At 45.6% G+C, this 26,612-nt stretch overlaps 1 protein-coding gene across 9 annotated transcripts in view; it reads left to right on the top strand.

The window, feature by feature from the left end:
• HLCS (holocarboxylase synthetase) overlaps positions 1 to 26,612 on the top strand; it is a 245,739-nt gene that overhangs the window by 207,974 nt on the left and 11,153 nt on the right. For all 9 annotated transcript variants that reach the window (XM_063639269.1, XM_055279673.2, XM_055279670.2 and 6 more), the window contains 3 exons: positions 19,060 to 19,127; positions 21,152 to 21,312; positions 26,444 to 26,558. In XM_063639269.1, coding sequence (XP_063495339.1) covers positions 19,060 to 19,127; positions 21,152 to 21,312; positions 26,444 to 26,558 — 344 coding nt within the window. The remainder of the gene's footprint in view (positions 1 to 19,059; positions 19,128 to 21,151; positions 21,313 to 26,443; positions 26,559 to 26,612) is intronic.

A 26,612-nucleotide genomic window follows, 5' to 3' on the forward strand; every position in this document is an offset into this window, starting at 1 on the left:
AAAATAACCATTTGAACAAAAATCTGTTATAGAATTGGATTCCAAACCAGGTTTCGTTCACGGGGGCCATAAACCCAACGTGTCGTGGAGCAAAGCCCTGCCTGAAAGAAAGAGGCCCCTTGTCCCACTGAGTGAAGAGTTAAGCTGGTGCTAAGCATCCCGGGCAAACGAGCTCTGGCGTGTTGGTTGATCTCTGGCAGGGAGGGGTGCAGGGAAGGCTCTGAAGAGAGGTGGGAGCTGAGAGAGGGAAAGAGGAAGGTGACACACAGGGCGTCAGGGTGGTGAAAGGCACACTGGTTTTCAGGCCAGCTGGCAGGGCAGGGCATTCTTCCTTGTCATTACCCTGAAGGCAACGGTACCTGGGGTGGAAAGCAAGGGCCTGAGGGGCCGGGTGGAGCCGCCCTTCTGTAGGAAGGAATTCGTTACCTTCATGTTCCTTTGTTTGCCCAGGTGTTTCAGATATCCCTTCACTCTGTAGGTAAAGAAACTTCTTATTAGTATTATAATTTATGTAAATTTCATAAGGGAAAATGAAGTATTTGAAGCAGAATATATACAGAGCTGGGAAAATAGCTATTCAGACACATAGCACAGAACTGATGAACTTGGCCACGAAGCTGGTGGTGTTTACTTTTAGAAAATGTAAGATGACTCTGTTTCAGTTCTCAGAAAAAAAGATAAAGCAAGAACCCCATTTTGATGTTATTATTTGGAAGTCAATTTCCAGATCTTTCTAGAAAGCCTTATAGCCTCTAGGACTGTTAAACTTAAACAAATGCATTTTAAGAGGCTGACTGGCTGGGCATGGTGGCTCACGCCTGTAATCCCAGCACTTTCGGAAGCCGAGGTGGGTGGATCACCTGAGGTCAGTAGTTCAAGACCAGCCTGGCCAACATGGCAAAACCCCATCTCTACTAAAAATACAAAAATCAGCCAAGCATGGTGGCACATGCCCGTAGTCCCAGCTACTTAGGTGGCTGAGGCACAAGAATTGCTCGAACCTGGGAGGCAGAGCATGCAGTGAGCTGAGATAGTGCCACTGCACTCCAGGCTGGGCGAAGAGCAAGACTCTGTCTCATTAAAAAAAAAAAAAAAAAAAAAGCGGTGGTATTTCTACCTTAAAATTCTGTTTTGATAAAAGCAAAAGATTCTTTCCTAGTGAGTCAGAAGATGGGCCTCTGAGCCAGGCAAACCTGGTTGACTGTTCTGTGATCTCACCAGGCCACTTCTCTGGTGTAGCTTCCAGTTGTCAGTAGTAAAATGAGACTACTTGTCAATGATGATGTCTTGAGAGTCACTGGGACATTTAAATGAGAACATGGCTCATACCAAGGGCCCAGCATGTGGATGGGTGCTCAGTAAAAGGAACCACTGGCTTGCTTGCAGTGTAGAATCTTGAGATCTATTGCTGAAGATACCCCTTCCCCATGGCCCATTCATTCATTCATTTACAAGACCTTGGAGAAATCTTACAGTGAGTGGAAAGATGGTGCCACGTTGGCTGGTGTGCTCACTGTTGGAAGCCTGCCATATTGAGGTGGCAGTCAAGTGTGTGTGTGTGAGTGTGGATGTGTGCGTGTGTGTGTGTGTATGTACATATGTGTGTGTGCACGAGACACCAGCCCTTGCTATGCTTCATGGGGCTAAAAACGACATCTGGCAGACCTGACATCTGGTAATCGCAAATGAAGCCACTGTAGGCAGACAGAACACCAACAGGGATTCAGACACACTAAGTGACTGTCTTGCACGTAATGGCACTTTCTGGTGCACACTTTGTGTCTGAATGCCAATTCTTTGTTCCTTTCCCCTTTTTCCTTTTCCTCGACTACCAACCCCCTTCTGGCTCTAGAAAATGAAATCTCTCTGTCTGTGGGACTGTTGTTGTGCCATCCTAGCAAATATCAAAATAATGCAATGCTTCATTTCAATCATTGAAGGAACCAGAAGAGAATTACTGCCTCTTTGATGTTGTAGCTCTGGAAATTTTTAAAAAGAAATGTAGTTTTTAAAAAGTCATTGAAAAATAGCTTTGGGAGCAGTGGTTTTAGAACCCCAGTCTTTGGACCAGCTGCATTCTAATCATCTGGGACACACCCAAGCTCTGGCTCTGGAGGTTGGGATTCAGAGGGTATCTGGGGTCTTAGCATCAGTTTGTTTTTGCTTTGTGTTTTAAAACTGCGGGCGATTCTGATGTGCAGCATTGTTTGAGAGCCTAGCTCTGGAGGCAGCTTTGCCTCTGTGACCTTGATGATATGGCCAGGAACCCAGGCTTGTTGAGGTGGGTAACTCCTAGCAGACTGAAGCATTTGTTAAAATTGAGCAAAAAGTATTAATACAATACAAAACATGTAAATATGTTCTGTTTCTGGAGGCTTTCTTTGTATTGGTTTTGTTTTTTTTCAGAGACAGAGTCTCACTCTGTCGCCTGGGCTGGAGTGCAGTGGTGTGATCTCGGCAGTCTCTGCCTCCCAAGTTCAAGTGATTCTTGTGCCTCGGCCTCATGAGTATCTGGATCTACAGGTGCCTGCCACTATGCTCAGCTAATTTTTAGTAGTATTTTAGTAGTGTTTTTAGTAGAGATGAGGTTTCACTATGTTGGCCACGTTGGTCTCAAACTCCTGACCTCAGGTGATCCACCTGCCTCGGCCTCCCAAAGTGCTGGGATTACAGACATGAGCCACTGCACCTGTCCTGTTTCTGAAATTTTAATGGAAATGGTTGAGGAGAGTCTTAAAGTGTTTTCCTTTGCTGTTCTGTAGTGTTCCCTATTCTCCTCCACACCCTCTCCATGGAACACGTTTTGTGGAATGTTCAGAGGCCTGGTCATTCTGGGCTGATCTCTACCAGAACTGGTCCAGACCTCTTGAGGAGGTCAGGTCTCCAGCCTGTTTGTCTGGAGTATTAAGGTAAAGCCTCAGTTAAGGTTCTTATATGTAGATTCTTAAATGTAGTCCACATTAATGTAAACTCATCGTCTTACTACCCATGTGCTGCAAGTAACTCACACAGAGCTGTAGGTGCAAAGATATTTGATTGAGAACAGGAGTTCTGAAAGCTGTTTCAAGAAGAAATCAAAAAGGTTTCTTTTGGAATTTTCCTACAAGATCATGGGCAAAAATTTCTTTTTAGTCTTCCTCAGAAGGAGTGCTTCAGGGGAAAAAGGATGGGCTCATCAAAAATGAAGGAAAATTTTCAAATTCATTTTAATGAAGTAAATAATATTGATACTTAAGTCTGTTAAAGACAGTATAAAAATTACAGGCCAGTATCACTAATGAGCATCAATGCAGAAATTCTAAATAAATAAATATTAACTAACAGAATCTAACATTAAGACAAATGTGATTTTTTTTTCTGGGAATGCAAGGTTGGCTTAATATTTAAAAAATTAATAGATCTATTAACTCATTAATATGTTAATAGATCAAAGAAGAAAAAATGTATGATTATTTCCATAGATACTGAGAAAACACTTTATAAAATTCAACACCCTGTCCTGATTTTTAAAAATTCCAAAAATAAGACTTAATGGATAATTTACTGACTTGTAAATGTCTGTGAGTCCTAGATAGCATCTTATATAGCAGGGAAACACTAAGAACAGAAACATGGCAAGGATGCCCACTGCCTCTACTTCTGTTTGGCATTGTACTAAAGGTATTAGCCAATCCAGATAGACAAGAGAAGTCAATTAAAGGTATCATTGAAAAAGAAGTAAAACTATCTGTTTGCAGATGAAATGAGAAACCTTAGAGAATCAGTGATTCTCTAACTCAAACAATAAGAGAATTCAGTAAAAGAGCAGGATATAAAATTATTATACAGAAATCAATAGTTTTTATATACAACAAGCAATAACTAGTTAAATAAAATTATGGGATATATTCATAATAGCAACAAATAAGATAAAATACATAAGATAGCACTTAAGAAATATGCACAGTCAACATGAGATCACTTTAAAACAATCTGAAAGACACAAAAGTATATTTGAACAAATGTAAGTCAGCCTTTGCTCATAGATAGGACAACTCAAAATCACAAAGATAGTCAGTTCTCCCCAAGTTAATTTATACATTTAATGCACTTAAACTAAAAATACCATCAAGGCTTTTTTTTTTTTGAGACAGAGTTTCGCTCCTGTTGTCCAGGCTGGAGTGCAATGGCACGATCTCAGCTCACTGCAACCTCAGCCTCCTGGGTTCAAGCAATTCTACTGCCTCAGTGTCTCGAGTAGCTGAGATTACAGGTGTGCACCACTGTGCCTGGCTAATTTTGTATTTTAAGTAGAGATGGGCTTTCTCCATGTTGGTCAGGCTGGTCTCAAACTCCCGACCTCAGGTGATCTGCCCACCTCAGCCTCCCAAAGTGCTGGGATTACAGGCGTGAGCCACTGTGCCTGGCCCCATCAAGGCCTTTTTCAATGGAGCTAGATAAGTAGATGCTAAAGTTCATCTAGAGAGGCAAATATGCAAGAATAGCCAGGAAAACAATGAAAAAGGAAAGCCACCAGGGGTAATAGCCTGGCTAAATTTTAAAACATGCTATAAAGACTATAAAACAGTGCGATATTGGCACGTGAACAAATGGAGGCACCAGCAGAAAGGAACAGAAAGTCCAGAAATAACCCCAAATACATATGGAGATTTAGAATATAATAAAGGTAGGGTTTCCAATCCCTAGAGCAAAGGGTAGACTTTTTTTTTTTTTGAGACAAGGTCTCGCTCTGACTCCCAGGCTGGAGTACAGTGGCACGACCTCGGCTCACTGCCAGCTCTGCCTCCTGGGTTCACACCATTCTCCTGCCTCAGCCTCCCCAGTAGCTGGGACTACAGGCACCCGCCACCACACCCGGCTAATTTTTTTTTTTTTTTTTTTTTTTTTAGTAGAGACAGGGTTTCACTGTGTTAGCCAGGATGGTCTCGATCTCCTGACCTTGTGATCCACCCGCCTCGGCCTCCCAAAGTGCTGGGATTACAGGCGTGAGCCACTGCGCCCGGCCGTTTTTTTTTTTGAGACAGAGGCTCACTCTGTCACCCAGATTGGAGTGCAGTGGTGTGATCTCAGCCCACTGCAACCTCTGCCTCCTGGGTTCCAGCAATTATTGTGCCTCAGTCTCTCGAGCAGCTGGGATTACAGACCCACATCACCATGCCTGGCTAATTTTTGTATTTTGGGTAGAAGCAGCGTTTCGCCATGTTGGCCAGGCTGGTCTCAAACTCCTGACCTCAAGTGATCCACCTGCCTCGGCCTCGCAAAGTGCTGGGATTATAGGCATGAGCCACTGCACCCTGTGTAAAGGGTACACTTTTTAACAAGTGGTCCTGGGACAATCTGACAGACTTTTGGACAAAAAGATAAAATTGACCCATACCGTTCATCAGACACAAGAATGAATTCCAAATGGATCAGGAATTTAAGTTTTAAAAATGAAATCCTTTAAGTACTAGAAATAAGTGGATGAATTCTTGTAAAACCTAGGCGTAAGGAAAGGTTCTGTAAACATGACACAAAAAACAAGAGGCAATAAAAAAAAGATTGATTTATTTGGCTACATAAAAATTTAAAAAATAAATAACTTTTGGGTCAGGTGTTATGGCTTACACCTATAATCCTAGCACTTTGTGAGGCTGAGGCAGGCTGATCACTTGAGCCCAGGAGTTCAAGACCAGCCTGAGCAACATGGCAAAAACCTGTCTCTACAAAAAAAAATTAGCCAGGTGTAGTGTTGTATGCCTGTGGTACCAGCAACTCAGGTGACCGAGGTAGGAGGATCACTTGAGCCCAGAAGGTTGAGGCTGCAGTGAGTCCTGATCACACCACTGCACTCCAGTCTGGGCAACAGAGGGAGACACTGTCTCAAAAAAAACCCCAACAAAAACCAACTTTTGGATGGCAAAAAAAATCATAAGCAAAATGAAAAGAAAAAATGACAAACTGGGTGGCCATATTTGCAACAGATATCACAGATAAAGCACTAGTATTCTCTAATATGGTGGTCCCCAACCTTTTTGGCACTGGGAACCAGTTTTGTGGAAGATGATTTTTCCATGGATGAGGTGCAGGGGGATGGTTTGGGGATGATTCCAGTGCATTACATTTTTTGTGCTCTTTATTTCTATTATTATTATATTGTAATATATAATGACATAATTATACAGTGCACGATAATGTAGAATCAGTGGGAGCCCTGAGCTTGTTTTCCAGTAACTAGATGATCCCATCTGGGGGTGATGGAGACAGAGACTCCTGAAGTATGTTGCTTATGTCTGGTCTACTATGTAATCACTCTTTGGTTGCTGTCACTGCAGAAAACCCTGCTTCACAAAGATAGGATATTGGAACTGGAAGCAAGCTTTGCAGTGCTTTTGTGGCAATCTCAGGATATTCCACCTTGACTTTAATCCAGAACATACAGAGATGTGGAATTGTCTTGGACATACTTTTAAGGCCACCGGATGCAGCTGTACAATTGAAGTGCATCAGCTCACTTGTCACCGTGAAGCCTGCAGCTTGATTGTCTCTTGCCACTCACTGAGAGGGTTTTGATACAAGCCTGCAAGCAGTTGATTTATTATGGTCTCTGCAGTCAAACCTCTCTGCTAATGTTAATCTGTATTTGCAGCCGCTCCCCAGTGCTAGCAACACCACCTTAGCTCCACCTCAGATCATCAGGCCTTAGATTCTCATAAGGAGTACGCAACCTAGATCCCTTGCATGTGCAGTTCACAATAGGGCTCCTATGAGAATCTAATGCTGCCGCTGATCTGACAGGAAGTGGAGCTCAGGTGGTAACGTGAGCTGTGGGGAGCTTGCTTGCCCACCTGCCTGCCTGCTTCTTACCTCCTGCTGTGCAGCCTGGGGGTTGGGGGAGTGGGGCACAGCTGGGGACCCTGCCCTAATATATAAGAAACTCTTAACTTTTGAGTTAACTCAAAAGACATTAACTGGTAATTGACTGTGTATACACATGCACATGCACAGACACATGCCACTGTCCGTTGGTTAGGCTATAGTGAAACAGGTATCTCTGCGTGGCTGTGTGCAGTAGTGGGGGTTCTGGCAGAATCTGATAAAGCTACCAGTGTGTTTACCTTCTGGCTCAGCATCGCACTTCCAGCAATTTACCCTGAAGATATACCTCCAGCAATATAAAAATCTGTGCGAATAAGAGTGTTCATTATACTGTCCTTTTAGGAACTACCTAAATGCCTATACATAAGAGAGTGGTTGAAGAGGCTGTGCTGCATCCACAGAATGGAGTCTGCTCAGCTTTAAGAAGAAATGAGGAGCCGGGTGCGGTGGCTCGTGCCTGTAATTCCAGCACTTTGGGAGGCTGAGGCAGGCAGATCACAAGGTCAGGAGATCGAGACCATCCTGGCTAACACGGTGAAACCCTATCTCTACTAAAAATACAATAAAAAAAAAAAGCTAGGCGTGGTGGTGGGCACCTGTAGTTCCAGCTACTTGGGAGGCTGAGGCAGGAGAATGGCATGAACCCAGGATTCACACCACTGCACTCCAGCCTGGGCAACAGAGTGAGACTCTGTCTCAAAAAAAGAAGAAAATGAGGAAAAGCTCTATGAACTTATTTGCAGCCACTCCCCAGCACTAGCAACACCGCCTCAGCTCCACCTCAGATCATCAGGCCTTAGATTCTCATAAGGAGTACACAACCTAGTGGTTCCGGGTATATTAAGTGTGTGGGGTAGGGGGATGGGGGAGACAAAAGAGTATCTACAAAATGGTAACTTTCTGTAAGGAAGACAAGGAAATAAGAAAATATGCATGTATCCATTCATTTGTACAAAAAGGAACACAGGAAGAATAAACCAGAAACGAATGTGATTTTGATTTGTGGTTTACAGAAAGGAGGTGGAGTGGGAGACCTAGGTAGAAGGAATGGGTAGGGGAGTGTGACACTTCTCGGGGTATACTTGTCTGTGTACAATTCCGACTGTGAACCTGGTTAAACAATGAAAAAAGAAAGATTGGTGGGGTTTGGGTGTGGGGGTAAAATGTAATATAGAAGTACAGTTAAACCTAACCTGATTTCAGACAAATAAAATAACCACACTAAAATAAAGGGGAAGAAAAAGGAGCAAATCCAAGGAAATGTTCACTACAATATTTGAATCTATACCCTCAGGCTAAGGGCAAAAAGAACTGTAAACAAATATTGAACTCTAGTTAGTAAGTGTGATTTCACAGTAATATGGATCAGCACTGCTGAGACCACTTCCCCCTGTGTATTATGGCATTGAGCAAATGAATAAATAGTGTAGATAATGCGAGCCAGATTTCCCACTATTGGAGAAAGAATGTATGAATATAGAAAAGGAGGGGCTAGAATGAACCTTGTGGTATTGGATTGGATTGGAGTTTATGATGAACTTATGGTTTTCAAACTGGATGGATGGATGGTAGTAGATGGATAGATTAGATAGAGAAAAAAGATGAGAATCTAGAGGAAGGAAGAAAGAAAGAAGGAAGGAGGGAAGGGAGGAAGGAGGGAGGGATGGATGGATGGAAGGAAATACAGTTGACCCTTGATTTATCAGGGGTATGAACTGCAAGGGTCTACTATACATGGAATTTTTTCAACCAAAGCAGATTATTCTTGGGATGTGAAACCCATGTATATGGAGGGCCAATTTTTTGTGTACTCAGGTTCCACAGACCTCATTGTGGGACTTGGGAGGCAGTCTGGAACAAATCCTCCATGAATACCAAGGGACAATTTTAATGCATATATACACCCTAGACACACATACACACATTTTCTATCTCTTTCTTAGCCCCAGTTTTGTTTTAAATACAATTTTTCACCAAAAGGAACCAGAGCTCCTTGGAGAAATGGCTGATTCCAGGGCGGGGGCTGAGAAAGTTCAAGATGAGCCTAGAAGCTCTTATGCCTGAAAGTAGAGACCTCTTATGCTGAAAGATGACTGGGACACACCAGTGGGACCCAGGAGCCAGACTGAAGGAGCATTCACTTTCCAGATGTTTGGCAATTTGAGTATCAGAATAAATAATGATAGGAAGGCATACAATCTACTGAAATCATAAGAATCTGTAAGTTTACTCTGATATAAATAAATTAAAAGATAAATAATAAGTGGAGGGGAGAAGAAAAAGTTACTCCTTACAGTAGAACCCAACAAGTGAATATAGAAGAAATGGCTCAGAAAAATCTGTTTGGCAACCATCAAGTAAATAATTGATTCAAGTCCAGGTACGGTGGCTCACACCTGTAATCTCAGCACTTTGGGAGGCCGAGGCGGGCAGATCGCCTGAGGTCAGGAGTTAGAGACCAGCCTGGCCAACATGGAGAAACCCTGTCTGTACTAAAATACAAAAATTAGCTGGGCGTGGTGGTACACACCTGTAATGCCAGCTACTCGGGAGGCTGAGGCAGGAGAATCGCCTGAACCCAGGAGGCAGAGGTTGCAGTGAGTGGAGGCTGCGCCACTGCATTTCCAGCCTGGGTGACAGAGTGAGACTGTGTCTCAAAAAATAATAATAATAATTGATTCAAGCAGCCGGGCACAGTGGCTCACTTTGTAATCCCAGCACTTTGGGAGGCAGAGGCGGGCAGATCACGAGGTCAGGAGATCAAGACCATCGTGGCTAACATGGTGAAACCCCATCTCTACTAAAAATACAAAAAAATTAGCTGGGCATGGTGGCGGGCACCTGTAGTCCCAGCTACTTGGGAGGCTGAGGCAGGAGAATGGTGTGAACTCGGGAGGTGGAGCTTGCAGTGATCCGAGATCACGCCACTGCACTCCAGCCCAGGTGACAGAGCAAGAATCTGTCTCCAAAAAAAATAAAATAAAAACAAAAATAATAATTGATTCAAGCAAGAATCATTCATGGATACTAAAACTAGTAGATTAAATTTCATGAGAAATAGATTTATCTCCCTATAAGTGCTTATTAATTACAAAGGAAATTTAGTGGGAAAACCCAGCACAAACCACATAACCCTGGGGGTCAAAGTTAACATCCCCCATGTTAGGAGACAGCACTGCCCACCTCCCAATGTCAGGCCCTGAGGTCACAACATTGCTTCCGTGTATTCCTGCTAGGAATGCACACCTGAGTCTTATGACGGGGGTATCAGATTATCTAAATCGAGGCACATAGGACAAAATAACTGCCCCTGCTCTTCCAAAAATGTCTGGATCATGAAAAACAAAAAGAAGACCCAGAAACTGAACCAGATTAAAGGAGACTAAGAAGCCGTGACAGCTCAATGCATCAGATGATCCTGGATTTGATCTCAGACCAGAAAGAAAGAGCATTATTACTAGGACAATGGACACAATTTGAATACACTCTATAGATGAGATCTGGGGTTGGCAAAGTTTGGCCCTTGGGCCAAATCTGGCCTGCTGCCAGTTTTCGTGCCACGTAAGAGCTAAGCATGTTTTTTACATTTTAAAGGGTCAGAAAAAAAAAAGAATAAAATTTATATGGCACTTTGGGAAAGGCAAAACTATAGAGATAGTAAAAATACCGGTGGTTGCCAAAGGGTTCGGGGAGGGGAAGGGATGAGGGATGAATAAGCGATGCACAGGGGGATTTTTAGGGCAGGGGAACTGTTCTGTGTGAGGCTGACACGGTGGCCACAAGATGCGGTGCGTTTATCAAAACCCACAGAATGTACAGCACAAAGCACGAACCCTAACAGAAGCAGTGAGCTGTGGTTAATAATCCTATACCAAGACTGCTTCAGAAATTGTAACAAATGGCCACACCACAGCAAGATGTGAATGACAAGGAAACTGTTGGGGAAGGGGACATATGGGAACTCTTTCTGCACAATTATTCTGTAAACCTAAAGTTGCTCTAAAAAAATTAAAACGCCTATTAGTTAAAAGGAATATATTGTGATACACGAACATTATGTAAAATTCAAATTTTTATGTCTGTAAATGTTGAGACACAGGCATGGCTGCCTTTGCCCTCGGACGGCAGGTTTGAGCAATTGAGCACACAAACCATACGGCTGCAGAGCCTGCAGTATTTACTCTCTGACCTTTTATAGAAAATTCTGCTGACCTCTGGATTAGATAATAGTGCCGTTTCAGCCGGGTGCAGTGGCTCATGCCTGTAATCCCAGCACTTTGGGGGGCTGAGATGGGTGGATCACGAGGTCAGGAGTTCGAGACCAGCCTAACCAATGTGGTGAAACCCCATCTCTACTAAAAATACAAAAATTAGCCAGGCATGGTGGTGCATGCCTGTAATCCCAGCTACTCAGGAGGCTGAGGCAGGAGAATCGCTTGAACCCGGGAGGCGGAGGTTGCAGTGAGCCGAGATTGCGATTGCGCCACTGCACTCTAACCTGGGTGACAGAGTGAGACTCCATCTCAAAAAAAAAAAAAAAAAAAAAAAAAAGCCTGAAATAGTGTTGTAACAATGCTCTTGATTTCCATGATTGTACTATAATTAGGTAAGTTAAATCCTGGGTTTTAGGAAGCTACACAGAAGCATATAGGGATACAGAGACATTAGGGCTGCCACTCACTCTCAACTGGTTCAGAAAATAATGATGGATAGACAGATGGACAAAACATATATGGTAAAAAGTGAACCTTTAGGAAATCTGGGTGCTGTGTGAAGGGCATGTAGGAATGCTTTGTACTCTTCTTGTAACTTTAAGTCTGATATTATTTCTAAGTAAAAGGTTAAAAAGAAAAAAAGTATTAGAGACCTTACAACCAACCAGAACGTGATTTGAATTTCTGGTTTGCTTGCTGTGTGGCTTTATAGCAGTGGTTTTGCCTTTCTGAGACTGTGTCCTCTTGTCTGTGAGGAAGAACTTCTTCTCAGCTTTGGAAGGCTTGGATGAGATCACGCACCTAAAATGCCACTCATGGCACAAAATATTGGCATGAATTCCAGGTGACCAGTTGAAACATCTACCTGGTGCCTGCAGAAACACTGTTCGCAGACGTCTGCTTGCTGTGTCGTCCACGTGAGTCGGTGTCCATCCTCTGAAATAGTGGCAGCACTTCCCAGTAGCAGACTCTCTTTAGGGGCAGATGACTTATGGTCAAGGCTTGTGGACACTCTCCACCAGGAGCCGCTCCACACCCAGTAGAAGATGGACATATTTATGAGATCTGACCAGCCTGAAAAGGGGGTTGAGAGGATTGTGTGGAGGATCTGGAGACTCCTGGCAGAGGAGTGAGGACAGACAGTCTGAGTACTGGTGTGTGGTGGTGCAGTGAAGGCTGGCCACCAGAGGCAGGGATCTGCCGTCAGGGCTACCACTGAGGTATAGCCACAGAGGTGGCTGTGGACACCATAAATATTTCTCTCTATGCAAGCTTCTTTGCTCATCTGTAAATTCTGTAATAGCACCAGTTTAAGGTAGAAGGCAGTGGATGTGCAGGCATCTAGTGTTTATGATGAAGTGTCAGGGTAAGAAACAGGGGCTTGTATTCACTTTGATTAGATAATACAGACCAACATCAGTAAACGCCTGATTTACCAGAAAGGAGCCTCATTCTGAAAGCTGAATCCACTGGGCTCCTTGGGAGCCATGAAATGATTTATTTAGCAGCAATGTGGACGCTCTTATGCTGGACATGGGAAAGATTAGCCAAAAACGTAAGAAGGGCAGGTATGCCAGGAGCTATGGAAATGAAGCAGGTGTCTCTAACAGAGGGCCTGACCCACAGGCATCACGCTGCTTCTGGGGAGCTCCAGTGGGAGGACTGTGATGGCTCTGCTCTTTGAACAGTCCCGATTCCCGTGTTGCCTCCAACTGAAACATTCATCCTGTTCTATACCAAGAGCAGAAAGGGGATATGATTTAAAGCATACCAACGGGGTGCATTGAGGAAAGGGCAGGCCGTAGTGTCAAATCCAGAATAGAATGGAAGAATATATGAATAAAACTGTTCTATTATCTGCCTGGGCATACCTCTGACCAACAGTGTTTCTAAGCAGTCACCTAAACAAAGTCAGCCAAAGGGCCAGTTCAACCAACTATGTGTAGCTTTGCTGAGTAGGTTCAGAGACGCTAGAACTGGAAGTGAAGATTCTGCATCCCCTGTTGCTAGTGTCACTTACAAGGTTTTTAGCCCAGATAGAGATCATCTTAGTGTGTGTAGGTAGAAGTGATGAGGGATGGGTGCAGAGAGGAGAGGCATCACCTATAGAATTTTTGAGGAGTCCTAAAACACACACATTTGTCCCCACCATTCCATTCCTTCCCTCCCTCTCCCAACTTCCCTCCTTATCCCCAAGAGGAGGAGGTAAGGGGAGGCGCTGCTTATCTTCTGTCAGCAAGAAGTTTTGGGATCGACATGACAGGGACCACTTTGCAGATTCCATCATATTTCATTTTTACTGACACTGCACAAAGTGTTCCATTTTATAGGTGACTGGAGAGACTGAGAGAGATGGATTCCCTTACCCCATGTTCATATCAACACTGGGATTCGAGTTCAGGTCTGTCCCATTCCCTGTCCGAGTCTCCACTCTGCTGTGATGTTTCTAAAGTTCCTTGGGAACCTTTCTATAGCTGCTAGGAATAATATCCCCGGGGTCCCTGGCTAGGACCCTGCAGTGTCCTGGGGCAGCAACCTCAGCTTTGTGCTGTGGACCCTGCCGCCAGTTCAGAAGTCACCTGTCAGAAGTCGGGCCTCTTCTGCCCCTGACTGTGTCCCCATGCATTGCACAGCTGTCTCATGGGCCTTGCTCCATTTTACGGTGGAGGCGTTTTTAGCAGAAACCACTGTTCATTTTCTTTCAAAAAACAATATTGTGCATTCCTGCCTAGAAAATAGCTTAAAAAAATCAATCGTATTGTTAAAGTGTGACTTTAACAAAAATGAAGTATCTTGATATTTTAGCTTTTTAACTTTTTAGAAAGTGCTACTCAGATGTTGGTTTTTACAATGTAATATGTGTTAAAAGTAGTTCTGAAATGAAGTTCGGCACCGCTTCCTTTGAACTAAGCAGAGGGCAGCAGGGTTATGAACAGTGGGAATTCATCTTCCAGTCAGCTTTTTTAAAATGAAAAATAACTCATGAACCTTCAATGTGTGACTGCCTGGGGCCCCCTTCTCCCTCTTCCTCCCCACCTCCCATTGGCTTTCTTTTTCACTCATGAGAGTGTGTGTCTCTCTGAAAGCTAAGAACTGAGTCAGAGCTGAGAAAATTGTGGGGTAAAGAAGATAGCAAAGAGAAGCACAGACTGGTGCCAGGCCAGGACCATGAGCTGAGGAAGCCCCCCAGGCCCGAGGGAGACTTCAAGGTCGCCTCACGCCCACCCCATGCCAGACTGCTGCAGGGCACGATGCCTCAGACTTAGGAGGGTTTGGGGTGTGTTTTCCAGAGAAAGACTTTACAATATCTTTTAGAAAGGGAGGCCAGTCTGAGGTACAGCCCAGCTTCCAGAGGCCAGCTGCCCCCAGCGGCAGAGTGCCAGCCCTCCGTGGCCTTGGCCTGTGCAGCATGGGACAGGCATAGCAGCCTGGGAAAGCTGCCTGCACTTGGCCGCCCTTTCTTTGCCAATCTGTGCTGGAAAGGAGGTTGCTCCACCAACTAGTGAACTGGCAGCTGCAAGCTTAATCCACTTACAGGTTGGGCTTAAATAAATCTTTTTTTAGCATTTATAAAATGAATGCACTACAATTATAAAAATATTGGAAAATTCAGTAAAGTATAAGAGAGAAATAAAAATCACTTGAAATCTTACCACCCAGAGATTATATAGAACAACATAAAGGAGACATTTAAATCATCATATAATTCTACTTCCACACTTCCACCTTTTTTTTTTTTTTTTGAGATGGAGTCTTGTTCTGTCACCTGGCTGGAGTGCAGTGGCACAATCTTGGCTCACTGCAACCTCTGCCTCCCAGGTTCAAGCCATTTTCCTGCCTCAGCCTCCTGAGTAGCTGGGACTACAGGTGCACGCCACCATGCCCAGCTAATTTCTGTATTTTTAGTAGAGACGGGTTTCACTGTGTTGGCCAGGATGGTCTCGATCTCTTGCCTGCCTCGCCCTCCCAAAGTGTTGGGATTACAGGAGTGAGCCAACACGCCCAGCCTCTTCCACCGTCTTGAGATAACCACTGTTAATATGTGTCCTTCTTTTGAGACAGTGTCTTGCTCTATTGCCCAGGCTGGATTGTAGTGGCATGATCTTTGCTCACTGCAGCCTTGAACTCCCCGCCTCAAGTGATCCTCCCACCTCAGCCTCCCAAGTAGCTGGGACTACAGGTGCCCACCACCACGCCCAGCTAATTTTTTTGTATTTTTAGTAGAGACGGGGTTTCACCATGTTAGCCAGGATGGTCTCGATCTCCTGACCTCGTGATCGGCCCGCCTCTGCCTCCCAAAGTGCTGGGATTACAGGCATGAACCACCGCGTCCGGCCAATTGTCTTATTTCTTTTTAAAGCGGACCTTTCGGTCTTATACTTAGAAGTTCTGTATTTATGAATAGTCAATTACAATATTATATCTAAATGTAAAAATATGCTTTTTTCCAAAAATTCAAAATAAATTTTAAATCAAAAGGTTACCCAGCCTGGGCAACATGGCAAAACCCTGTCTCTACCAAAAAATACAAAAATTAGCCAGGTGTGGTGGTATGAACCCATAGTGGTCCCAGCTATTCAGGAAGTTGAGGTGGGAGGATCCCTTGAGCCCTGGAGGTCCAGGCTATAGTGAGTCACTGCACTCTAGCTGAGATGACAGAATAAGACCCCATCTCAAAAGAAAAAAAAAAAAAGAAAGGTTCCCCATCATATTAAAGTTTTAAAATAAAAGAAAAAAATCTTAATATAGCCATCATTAACATTTTGTCTAATCTCCTTCCTGCCCTTTTTGAATTTTACATACTTGGAATAAAAGTATATGTAGTTTTTGGCCAGGCACGGTGGCTTACACCTGTAATCCCAGCACTTTGGGAGGCTGAAGCGGGAGGATCGCTTGAGGCCAGGAGTTCAAGACCAGCCTGGTCAACATGATGAAACCTCGTCTCTACTAAAAATACAAAAATCTGTTGGGCATGGTGGTGCACACCTGTAATCCCAGCTACTCGGGAGGCTGAGGCAGGAGAATTGCTTAAACCTGGGAGGTGGAGGTTGCAGTGAGCTGAGATTCATGCCACTGCACTCTAGCCTGGGTGACAGAGTGAGACTGCGTCTCAAAAAAAAAAAAAAGCATCTACAGTTTTGTATGGTGCTTTTTAATTTGACATACCAGTGCAAGCCTTTCTTCCACGTTGCTATATAGTCTTCAGAACTATAATAATTTGATTACAAATTATTCCATTGACTTAATTTATCAGAATTTATTTAACCATTTGCTTAATAACAGTGAGGTTATTTCCATATTTTTACCTTTATAACACTGTAGTGAATGTGGACTATTTTCTTAGGTTCAGATTCCCAAAGTGGATGGACTTGGTCTGAATTTACATTTTTGTTCATTCGGATTTTTCATTAATTCCTGCTGGCCTGTCTTAGGTTATTCCCAATCATTAAAGCTTAATCTTAAAGGACCATGTGACAATCAGGACAGTTCCATTGGCAGAGCCTCCGTGGCTACTGGGCTGTCCTTAGTAACCAAAGTGGTCAGGAGGCTGTCTCGTTTGCAGAGTGACCCTTAGGGGGCTCCGGATGTTTCAGACTCAACACAAGAGTACAAAACAGAGCGCTTTTCTTGAGTGCTGCTTTGGTTCCACAGTGAATGCACTCGGCTGCCACTCACAGAAAGCTTTTATTCCACAACCTTTGCCAGCAAGGAAGGAAAATATACAGAAGCAGGGAGGTAATCATTATGGAACCCCCCTCCTTTTTGTTTTTCCTTTTTCTTTTTGTAAGGACATCATCCGCTAAGGATGGAAATGCATTTATGGTTTCTCTTTTCTGCTAAAGCAAACTCAGGCAGCTTCATTTTCAGAAACGCAGAATTGACAAGGTTTATAAATGCTGCTTTGTGGACTGTGAGCCGTGCGGTTTGGCCCCAGAGTTATCTCAGATAGCACAAATAAATCTGGCGGCCTCCAGTTGTCTCAAAGAGCATTAGCTCCTTCCCCGGTTGTCTCCCTCCTTGCAGAATTTCCTCTTGGCCTTCAGCACAGACTCCCTCTTCTCATTAATATGCCCTGTTAACTGCTGCCAAACCTCTAGCAGTTTAGTGCATATGTTCCCTTAATCATTTCTCTTTGTTCTAGAAGTCTGTGCTTGGTTTCTGAACCAACCTTTTTCCTGCCCCTCCCATCACTGTCCCTGGCTATAGCCCATGACTGTCTACCGTCTACCGTCTACATGTTTATTTACAGAACATCCTAGATTGCCTTTGCGATCTGCTCATAACATGCTAAACCATCCCCTCGACCCCTGTCCCATCACCTCTAGAGCCCTGGGCCTTAGGAAGCCAGGTGGAGGGTTGCTGGACCCTCTAGAAAGCAGAGGTCCCTGAAAGACAATGTTAACTCCCTGCACAGACAAAGAGTCCTTCTTAGATTTTCTGCTGGTCCAACACAAGAAAAGGACGCTTTCTTCTTGGACCCAGTGGCGTACAGCACACTCGATCTCAATGAGTTATTCATGGTGTCCAAGAGAAATACTTCTGAGCTGTATTTCATTTAAGATGGAGTGGGCCTGGCACATGGGCGGCGAGGCCAGCCTGCTCGCCGAGAGCATCCTGTGCCTGTTCCAGCAGCCGTGTGGGAAGACAGCTATCTCACCAGCTGAGCCCCTGCCCTGTGTGTCCTGAGGTCTTTTTAACACGTGAAGGGTCTTCTGGGCTCCTCCTGTCCTAACTGAGGTCTGCATGCGCCGTCAGACGGAGCTCTGTGAGCCATTGGTGCACAGTGGACACTGTGTTGTTTCTCTCTGCTTTTAAGTATTTTTCTTCTCTTACCAAGTTCCAGCCATTTGTAAAGTTCCGCCCAGTTTCTGTAGCTGGGAGGGGAGGACGGTAATCTTCTCAGAGCGAGGTCTTTCTTTAGCGCTCCTTTGTCTTCAGCAGGGCCACTGTGGAAGCCTGGAGACTTATTATTAGAAACTTTATGTTGTTACAAAATGCCAGCTCTTCCGCATCCCTGTCCTAGCCGCTCCCCTCCTTCCAAAAAAGAAAAGAAAAGAAAAAAATCAAAGAGGCCTTCTCATCTGCACTGACAAAGTGGCCAAACCTGATCTTTGCTCTGTTGATGACGCCTACCTCGAACTGCGCCTGCGCAGCACCTGATCGGCAGTTCCCGGGCATGTAGAGGGGAACTGTCCTACCACAGGGTTAATATAGGGAGAGCGCAGCTTGCAGGAAATTCTCAGAGTGGGGGTTTTTTGTGTGATTTTTTTTCTTCCCTTTTTTTGAAAAAAAGTTAATATCGACTCATTTGGTGGGGATGTAATGCACTTTTCTACCTATCCCCCAAAGGAAAGTTTGTATTCTTTTCAATGAAACCATTTTAAAAGCAGGACTGAAGCCGAAAACGATGCAGAGTTCTCTTGCGTCCTCAGAAGGTGTGGATTTATTTACCATAGTTAAATCATAATTAGTTCTCAGGGGATAGTGTGTCTTTTAAACGGCTTTATTGCCACCATATTGGTTTTCTGAATAATCAGAAACTTCTGTTATGATTGTGTTCTAGTGTTCGAACAGAAACGCACCCTAAGTAGGAACAAATGTCAGGAATTGCTAGTTGTCACTTGAAGAAGGTACACACATTGGGGGTGGGGGGAGAAAGAACTTGGCAGGATATTCTGATGAAATAGAATCTAACCAAGTCTTAAATAAATGGAGTAACAGCTCAGGCAGGTACACACGCCCCCTCCCATGCTCTTTTTTGATGTTAAAAGGTGCTTTCTTCATCTCTTTCATTCTCACGACCCAGGTTAGAAAGGAGGGTGATATCCCTCCTGGCTCCACATTCCTGAAGGCCAGTGGAACCAAAGTTGGCCCTTCCATGGCCACACACCCTCAGATGCATGCAAACCCTGTCCCGCCTGTGTGAGCCGTTGGTGCCGTGTGCGTGTCCATGTCTGGCCTAACCAGTCTTTCCCCCTCTTCACAGGTTTATGTTTCAGACACCGCAGGAAATGGGCTTAATAGCGATCGCGGCCCGGCAGACCCAGGGCAAAGGTCAGTCATCTTTTGTGATCGTTGCTGTTACTTTTGTTTTCTAAACTCTGCAACTCTTGTGGCCCAGGAGCCCATTGAATGTGTGTGCTGATCATCCGGGGCACTCAAGTTAGTAGCTTCTGTTTTCATAACTGCCTGGAATGGAGGAAGAGGAAGAGGGAAGCAGTGATCAGAAGGTTCACCCTTAGTAGAACTAAAGCATTCTGTCAAATTATAATGCTTATGAATCACTGGACATTTGCCTGTGATGGCAAATGTGACCTACATCAATTCCGGGCTTTGCAATTTGGGGATCGTCACTGTGCTCTAGAGACATTTATTTTCCTGAAGGTTCTCCATAAGGAGCCTTCTGTGACTGTACTGAGCGTCATGTGGGAGGCCTTCTGCATGCCAGTTCTCACCCCAGCTGGCCCTGGGCTTGCATGTACATGGTGGGCTCTGCATCAGTGCCCATTCACACAGTGACCACAGAGAAGCAGAGCGCTGCCCAGGGCTCCACCACCTGCAGATCCCGGAGGCGAGAGCCCACATCCTCCCAGACCCATCTGGGGTCTCACCCTGTACAAGGGCTGCTCCACGGGGCTTGGACCCTCCCTGCCCCAGCCAGTGCCAGGCTCACCCACATGTGCTTCTCACTCTCACAGCCTCTTATGACTTTTTCATAAGAACCACAGAAATAAGAAATCTGCTGTTCTCCACTTCTTTCTCCTGAACATGTCTTTCAAACATAATTCAAATGGAAACAAAAATGTTTTTGTCAAAAGCTATGGATCTCAATATGTGGATTTTTTTTTTTTGAAAAAGACATTCAAGAAGAACTTTGATGAACTCTACCTCTCATTTGGATTCTTCTGTTTTTCTAACTTCAGTTTTAAGAAAAGTAGTCCAGGCACAGTGGCTCATACCTATAATCCCAGCACTTTGAGAGGCCAAGGCAGAAGATCACTTGAGCCCAGGAGTTCAAGACCAGCTGGGACAACTTAGCAAGACCCATCTCTTAAAAAAATACAAAAATTGGCCAGGCATGGTGGTACTCACCTGTAGTCCCAACTACTTGGGAGCCTGAGGTGGGAGCATCACTTGAGCCCAGTGAGCTGTAATCGCGCCACTGCATTCCAGCCTAGGCAACAGAGCAAGACCCTGTCTCAAAAAAGAAAAGGAAGAAAGAAAGAAAGTAAAGAAAAATAACAACTCAGTTAATATCAGGAATCCCTTTTTAAACAGCTTTATTGAAATATAATTCCTCCATTTAAAGTGTGGCTGGGCGTGGTGGCTCATGCCTGTAATCCTAACACTTTGGGAGGCCGAGGCAGGCAGATAACTTGAAGTCAGGAGTTCAAGACCAGCCTGGCCAACATGGTGAAACCCTGTCTCTACTAAAAATACAAAACTTACCTGGGAATGGTGGTGGGCACCTTAATCCTGGTTACTTGGGAGGCTGAGGCAGGAGAATCACTTGAACCTGGGAGGCAGAGGTTGCAGTGAGCTGAGATCACACGCACTGCACTCCAACCTGGGTGGCATAGCAAGACTCCATCTTAAAAAATAATAATAAAAATAAGTAAAATATACAGCTCTGTGGCTCTTATTTAATGACGTATTTGCTGGCCTGAGCAACCATTGCCACAATAGGAATTGCTTCTAAACAGTGGCTTCCAGGACCTCTCATGGATCCGTATAGATTCAGTTCAGTTTCCCAATGTCTGTGTTTGCCTTCATGACCATATGGTGAGAATTAAGCCTATAGTCACATTCAGACGCTGTAAGACTCTGAGTCATCAAGGCACAAATGACATGCTCACAGAAGCAGAACATTATGCTAATTATTGGAAACTTTTTCAGCAACAGAGCTTCAGATTTTAAAAAGCTTTTCTTTTATTAAGCCCATAATATAATAAGCATTGTAATGCCATAAGCATTGTAATAGGTCCAGGTTTATTTGAGTGTGTGGCCCTGGCATGACGTGTGTCTGCGTCTGTCCACGTGGCAAGGTAGCGTGTTTCCCACTGTGGCCTGTGTTCCAGGACGGGGAGGGAATGCGTGGCTGAGCCCTGTGGGATGTGCTCTTTCTACTCTACTCATCTCCATTCCACTGAGATCCCAGCTGGGACAGAGGATCCCGTTTGTACAGCATCTGATGTCCGTGGCTGTCGTGGAAGCAGTGAGGTCCATTCCCGAGTATCAGGTAGGTACAGTTCAGTCACCCTCTATGTCCCTGGGATGCATGCAGAATCCGGCTTATTCTCGTTTGTAGCATGTGCTTGCATAATTGGTGGCTGTAGAACCTCAGCCTACCCTTTGCACAGCTGGCAGCAAAGTGCTCTCGGACTTTTAAGAGTGCCACCAGGTGCTAATGCTGCTTCAGGCTTGCCTGAATGCATTCATTCCCCAGAACTCCCTTTCTACCCAGTTTTTCAGATTTCTCAAACAGCCTGATGAGGGCAACGCTTTAATTTTTGGTTTTTGTTGTTGTTTATTTATTTATTTTAATTGAGACAGGGTCTCACTCTGTCACCCAAGCTGGAGTGCAGTGGCACTATCTCGGCTCCCTGCAACCTCTGCCTTCCAGTCTTAAGCAATCCTCACACCTCAGCCTCCTGAGTATCTGAGACCATAGGTTCACACCACCACGCCTGGCTATTTTTTTGTATTTTTAGTAGAGATGGGGTTTCACCATATGGCCCAGGCTGGTCTTGAACTCCTGAGCTCAAGCAATCTGCCTGCTTCAGCTTCCCAAAGTTCTGGGATTATAGGCATGAGCCACTGCACCTGGTCATGTTTATTTTTTTTTTTTTTTTTGAGACAGAGTCTCACTTTGTCACCAGGCTGGAGTGCAGTGGCACCATCTCGGCTCACTGCAATCTCCGCCTCCAGGGTTCAAGCAATTCTCCTGCCTCAGCCTCCTGAGTAGCTGGGACTACAGGTGTGCACCACCACACACAACTACTTTTTGTGTTGTTAGTAGAGACGGGGTTTCACCATGTTGGCCAGGATGGTCTCAATCTCTTGACCTTGTGATCTGCCCGCCTCGGCCTCCCAAAGTGCTGGGATTACAGGCGTGAGCCACCGCGCCCAGCTCCGTGTTTTTTGATTGAAGCACTGGATGAGATTTGATTGTTGGACTAGATCGAAGTTATTCATCTGCATTTTCTGTTGAAAAGGGTTATTTGGGGACCTAAAAACCTTTCTCATTTCCTACTTCTGTTTACCAGACTCTGTGCTCTAGCAGAGCTATCCTTTATCCACTGTTGACCACATACAATGTGCGAGTCCACTTGGGGCCATCTTCCCCCAGCTATTAGGACCCGTGTGCCTGCTTCCTTATTACTGTTGGATGTGTTGTTGTCAGTTATTAAAAAGACAAGCAACAGGGAACGATTAGCTCAGTGACCGAAGCATTTTCTTCCGTACTTGGGCTTCACTTCCCATAGCCGCCTCCCAAATGTTCCTGGAAGAATTTCATGTGGGTATAAAGAGGAGATTCCTGCCTCCCGCCCCCAGCAGCTCCTATGTCAGGCTAAAGAGAAATGATTGGATTGATTCCTGAAGCAAGATGTTAAGAGCGTGACTCTCAAAGGAGACTTGGAGGTCCTGTCATCATTTCATTGAAGAAAAGGTCCTTCTCACTGCCCCTTAAATCCCTCTGTGATGTATTCACTGTGTATGAATTTTTGGTATTTCACAGATGTAGTTAATGCTGACATCTCTGTTTCCTGTATTACATCACATCGCTGAAACGGACGTTTACTACCAGGCGCCCAGCATCCTTGCATATCTGATGGTTTGGGGGCATCACACCATTACAGGGCTTCAGCACCTGAGCTGTGCATTCTGTCTAGCAGGAAGCAATCAAAATAGAAAGTCCTGGCCGGGCGCGGTGGCTCATGCCTGTAATCCCAGCACTCTGGGAGGTTGAGGAGGGCAGGAGGAGTTCAAGACCAGCCTGGCCAACATGGTGAAACCCCATCTCTACTAAAAACACAAAAAGTAGCCGGGCATGGTGATGGGTGCCTGTAATCTCAGCCACTCGGGAGGCTGAGGCACAAGAATTGCTTGAACTCGGGAGGCAGAGGTTGGGGTAAGCCGAGATTGTGCCATTGCACTCCAGCCTGGACGACAGAGTGAGACTCGTATCAAAAAAAGAAAGAAAGAAAGTCCTGTCATGGGAGAAATTACCTTTAGCAACAAGTTAGTCTTAGGAAAATAAGTAAAACAAACACTAAGCCGAGAACATTAAATGAGTCTGTTTGGTCTTTTTAGCTTTTTCATGGCTTTGACTTTGACCTTGGAGCCCCAGTAGTTCCCTTAGCGAGCATTCTTTGAGGGCCTGCTGTGCTCAGAGGTTGCGTGCGCCAGGCGCTGGGGGCCAGGGTGGAAGTGGGAAGCTTGCCTTCAGCGGTGAACGGGGTCGGGGGAATTTGTGTTCCCGTTCTCCTTAAGAAGCTTGTACCAATGTTCTTTCCCTCTTCTGCAGTCAGCCGCCCAGCCTCACCTGTGTGATGGGACATTTGATTTTGAATTGGGTTTCTTTTTTAGCATAGTCAAGTTAGCTGACACAGTACAGCTACTTTGATTGAAATAGGGCCCTGTTGTTTGGATTTCACTTTTTGTATGGCCTTCACTAGGACCCCAACTGGTCCCTAACCAGATGTCACCATCAGCACACAAATCATGACCACCCTCCCCAGACCCAAGGCGGCCTCGCTGGGACGCAGGCATTCCTTCCGGAACCCACCTCAGGCCGCCCATTCTCGCTCCTGCTCTTTCTTCTGTCCATGAAGTCCCCCTGGGCCCCGCACCCTCCCTCCACCCACACACCCCTGCCCCTGCTCTCTTCTCTGCTTCTTAAAATTCTGTTCATCCTTAAGGCCCAGCTCCAGGGCCATTCTCAGACCCTCCAGCTGCTTCCAGCTCTTTCCTGCAGCACTGTCCAGCATTGCCGTGTTGAAGCCTCTTTTATGGTATCCACCACGTATGGCTTTGAAGAGGAGTGATGTGTGCACCTGTTCCGTCTCCCGTGAAGTTAGCAGCTCTTCGAAAGCAGGATTTGTTTCATTTTGGTCTTTTTTTATGTGGGAGGATCACAGCAGCTGTTGGAATAAATGATTGAGAAAATGAAAAATAAGCACACAGCCCTCTTCATCTGGAAATGCTGGTCCTGTTTACCTGTGTGAGAACCCAGAGTTTCATGAGCTGCTTCATGAGCCGATGAGATCTGAAGCCATGAAGGCGAGCTGGAGCCCAAGTGCAGGGCCCGCCCAGGCACCAGCTGCCACGCACGTGCCGGAGGAGCTTGACAGCTCTGGGAACTCTGCAGGTCTCCTCCCGCCGGCAGGGCAGGGGCTCATTCCCCTGGTCATGTGGTGGGCACAGGGGGATGTGGGAAGGCGAGAGAGGGGCAGGAAAGGGAACTGGGGGCAGTGACGAAGAGCAGAGCCTCCTAGGCACAGGTTCCTAGAGGAGCCTTTCTCAGCCCGGCGCTATTGATATGTGGGCCCTGGCATGTTTGTTGTGGGGATGTCCTATGCCTTAAAGGATGTGTGTCAGCATCGTGGCCTCTAGTCTATAGACGCCAGTAGCACTCCCTCAGGCTGTGACAACCAGGGAAGTCTCCCAGTATCGCCAAATCCACCCCTCTCCCACTGAGAGCCCCCGTTCTAGAGAGAAAAGAAACGTGAAGCTGTTGATCAGCTCCGGGTCATTGCGCACCCCCCATGCTTGGTTTACTCAGACTTTTTGTTCTCCTGTGCTCCTACTGCTGTATCTTTTCTCTCAGCCTAAACTGCTGTTTTAGGGCAGATGAGCTTCCAATATGCTGTAACGGGCTGAAGTCAAAAGAAGGCCTGTTGGAAGGAGGAAGGGATTTCATGGAAGCAACAGGTCACGTAGCATAGGGTCCCTCACCCAGGCCTGGTGGCAGAAAGGCTTGAATTTCAGCTCCATGGCTTTCAAGTGGTATAACCTCAAGCAAGCCATATAATTTCTCTAAGCTTCTGTTTCTCCCTCTTTCCCTAGGGATGCGCTAGCACCAACACATGGGCTGGGTGTAAGTAACGCGTAGGCTAATGCTGAGAAGGCTCTCGGTGCCGTGCCTGGCCTGTGACGTGGGAAGACCGGCCCCATGGCCCTCGGATGCCATCAGCTACTCTCTGCTCCCTTAGCTTTATTTTGCTGAATGTTCTCTTCCAGCCTCGCATCTCCAGACAGGCTTCCTTTACCCACACATGGCACAGCCTGGCTGCCAGCCCCAGGTCTAGAAGACCTGGTGGTTCTGACACCCACTCGGCTAGCCCAGTCTCTGTGTCCCAACTTCAGAGTCACAGTGGATAGGCAGAGGCCTGGGTGGCCTTGTTCAAGACGCTGTCCAGTCTTGGTCCATTCCGTAAGCTGACGACAGGGAGAGCCCCCCAGGCCACACCATTCAAGATGCAGAGGCAATAGGCCACATGACAAGTCCAGTTCCATTACCCAAGTCGACCACTAGCAGTTCTGCGAGGCTTTCACTAAGGTGAATTTCTCCTCTGTGTCTTCACAGCATTCTTTTTTTTTTTTGAGACAGAGTCTCGCCCTGTCACCTGGGCTGGAGTGCAGTGGCACGATTGCGGCTCATTGCAACCTCCGCCTCCCGGGTTCACACAATTCTCCTGCCTCAGCCTCTCAAGTAGCTGGGATTACAGATGCACACCACCACACCTGGCTAATTTTTTGTATTTTTAGTAGAGATGGGGTTTCACTATGTTGGCCAGACTGGTCTCGAACTCCTGACCTTGTGATCTGCCCCCCTCAGCCTCCCAAAGTGCTGGGATTACAGGCGTGAGCCACCACACCTGGCCACTGCCTGATACTCAAGACATTTCTACCTGCCTTTTGTGACCTTGGTTAATTCAGGGCCATCTTTATCTCTCAAGCATGGATTCCTGAAGGGAGACGCACCCTGAGATTACTATTCTCTCCCCAGCCTCTTGCCCTAGCACATTAGTTAGCTACTCCATGGTGGCGGCGGTGGTGGATACTGACATAATGAACTTCATTTACAAGGTAGACATCTTCAGAAAGGGTTTTGGATGATGAGAAACAGTGCTGGGGGATGGGGAAGAATGCTGGGATTTATGTCAACTGTGTTCTTCAGGGCTTTTACCTCCTGGCCCCAAGAGGCACTTCAATATCGGATTGTCCCAAAGAAGTGATTAGCTGTCTGAAAGGAGAGGATAAGGCCCATGTTACCTTGGTTTCTGCTTATCTTCCCTTAGCTCAGTGACTTGCCTGGGCCCCTTGTGTCCTGTGACTGCTTAATTAATGTGCAGATTTCCCTTTAGGATATCAACTTACGAGTGAAGTGGCCCAACGATATTTATTACAGTGACCTCATGAAGATCGGCGGAGTTCTGGTTAACTCAACACTCATGGGAGAAACATTTTATATACTTATTGGTAAGTTTCAAAAACCTTTCCCCCAGCATTTTTAGATTAATAAAACAATAAAAA

This window comes from Symphalangus syndactylus, chromosome 5 (assembly GCF_028878055.3).
Source record: "Symphalangus syndactylus isolate Jambi chromosome 5, NHGRI_mSymSyn1-v2.1_pri, whole genome shotgun sequence".
NCBI lineage: Eukaryota > Metazoa > Chordata > Mammalia > Primates > Hylobatidae > Symphalangus > Symphalangus syndactylus.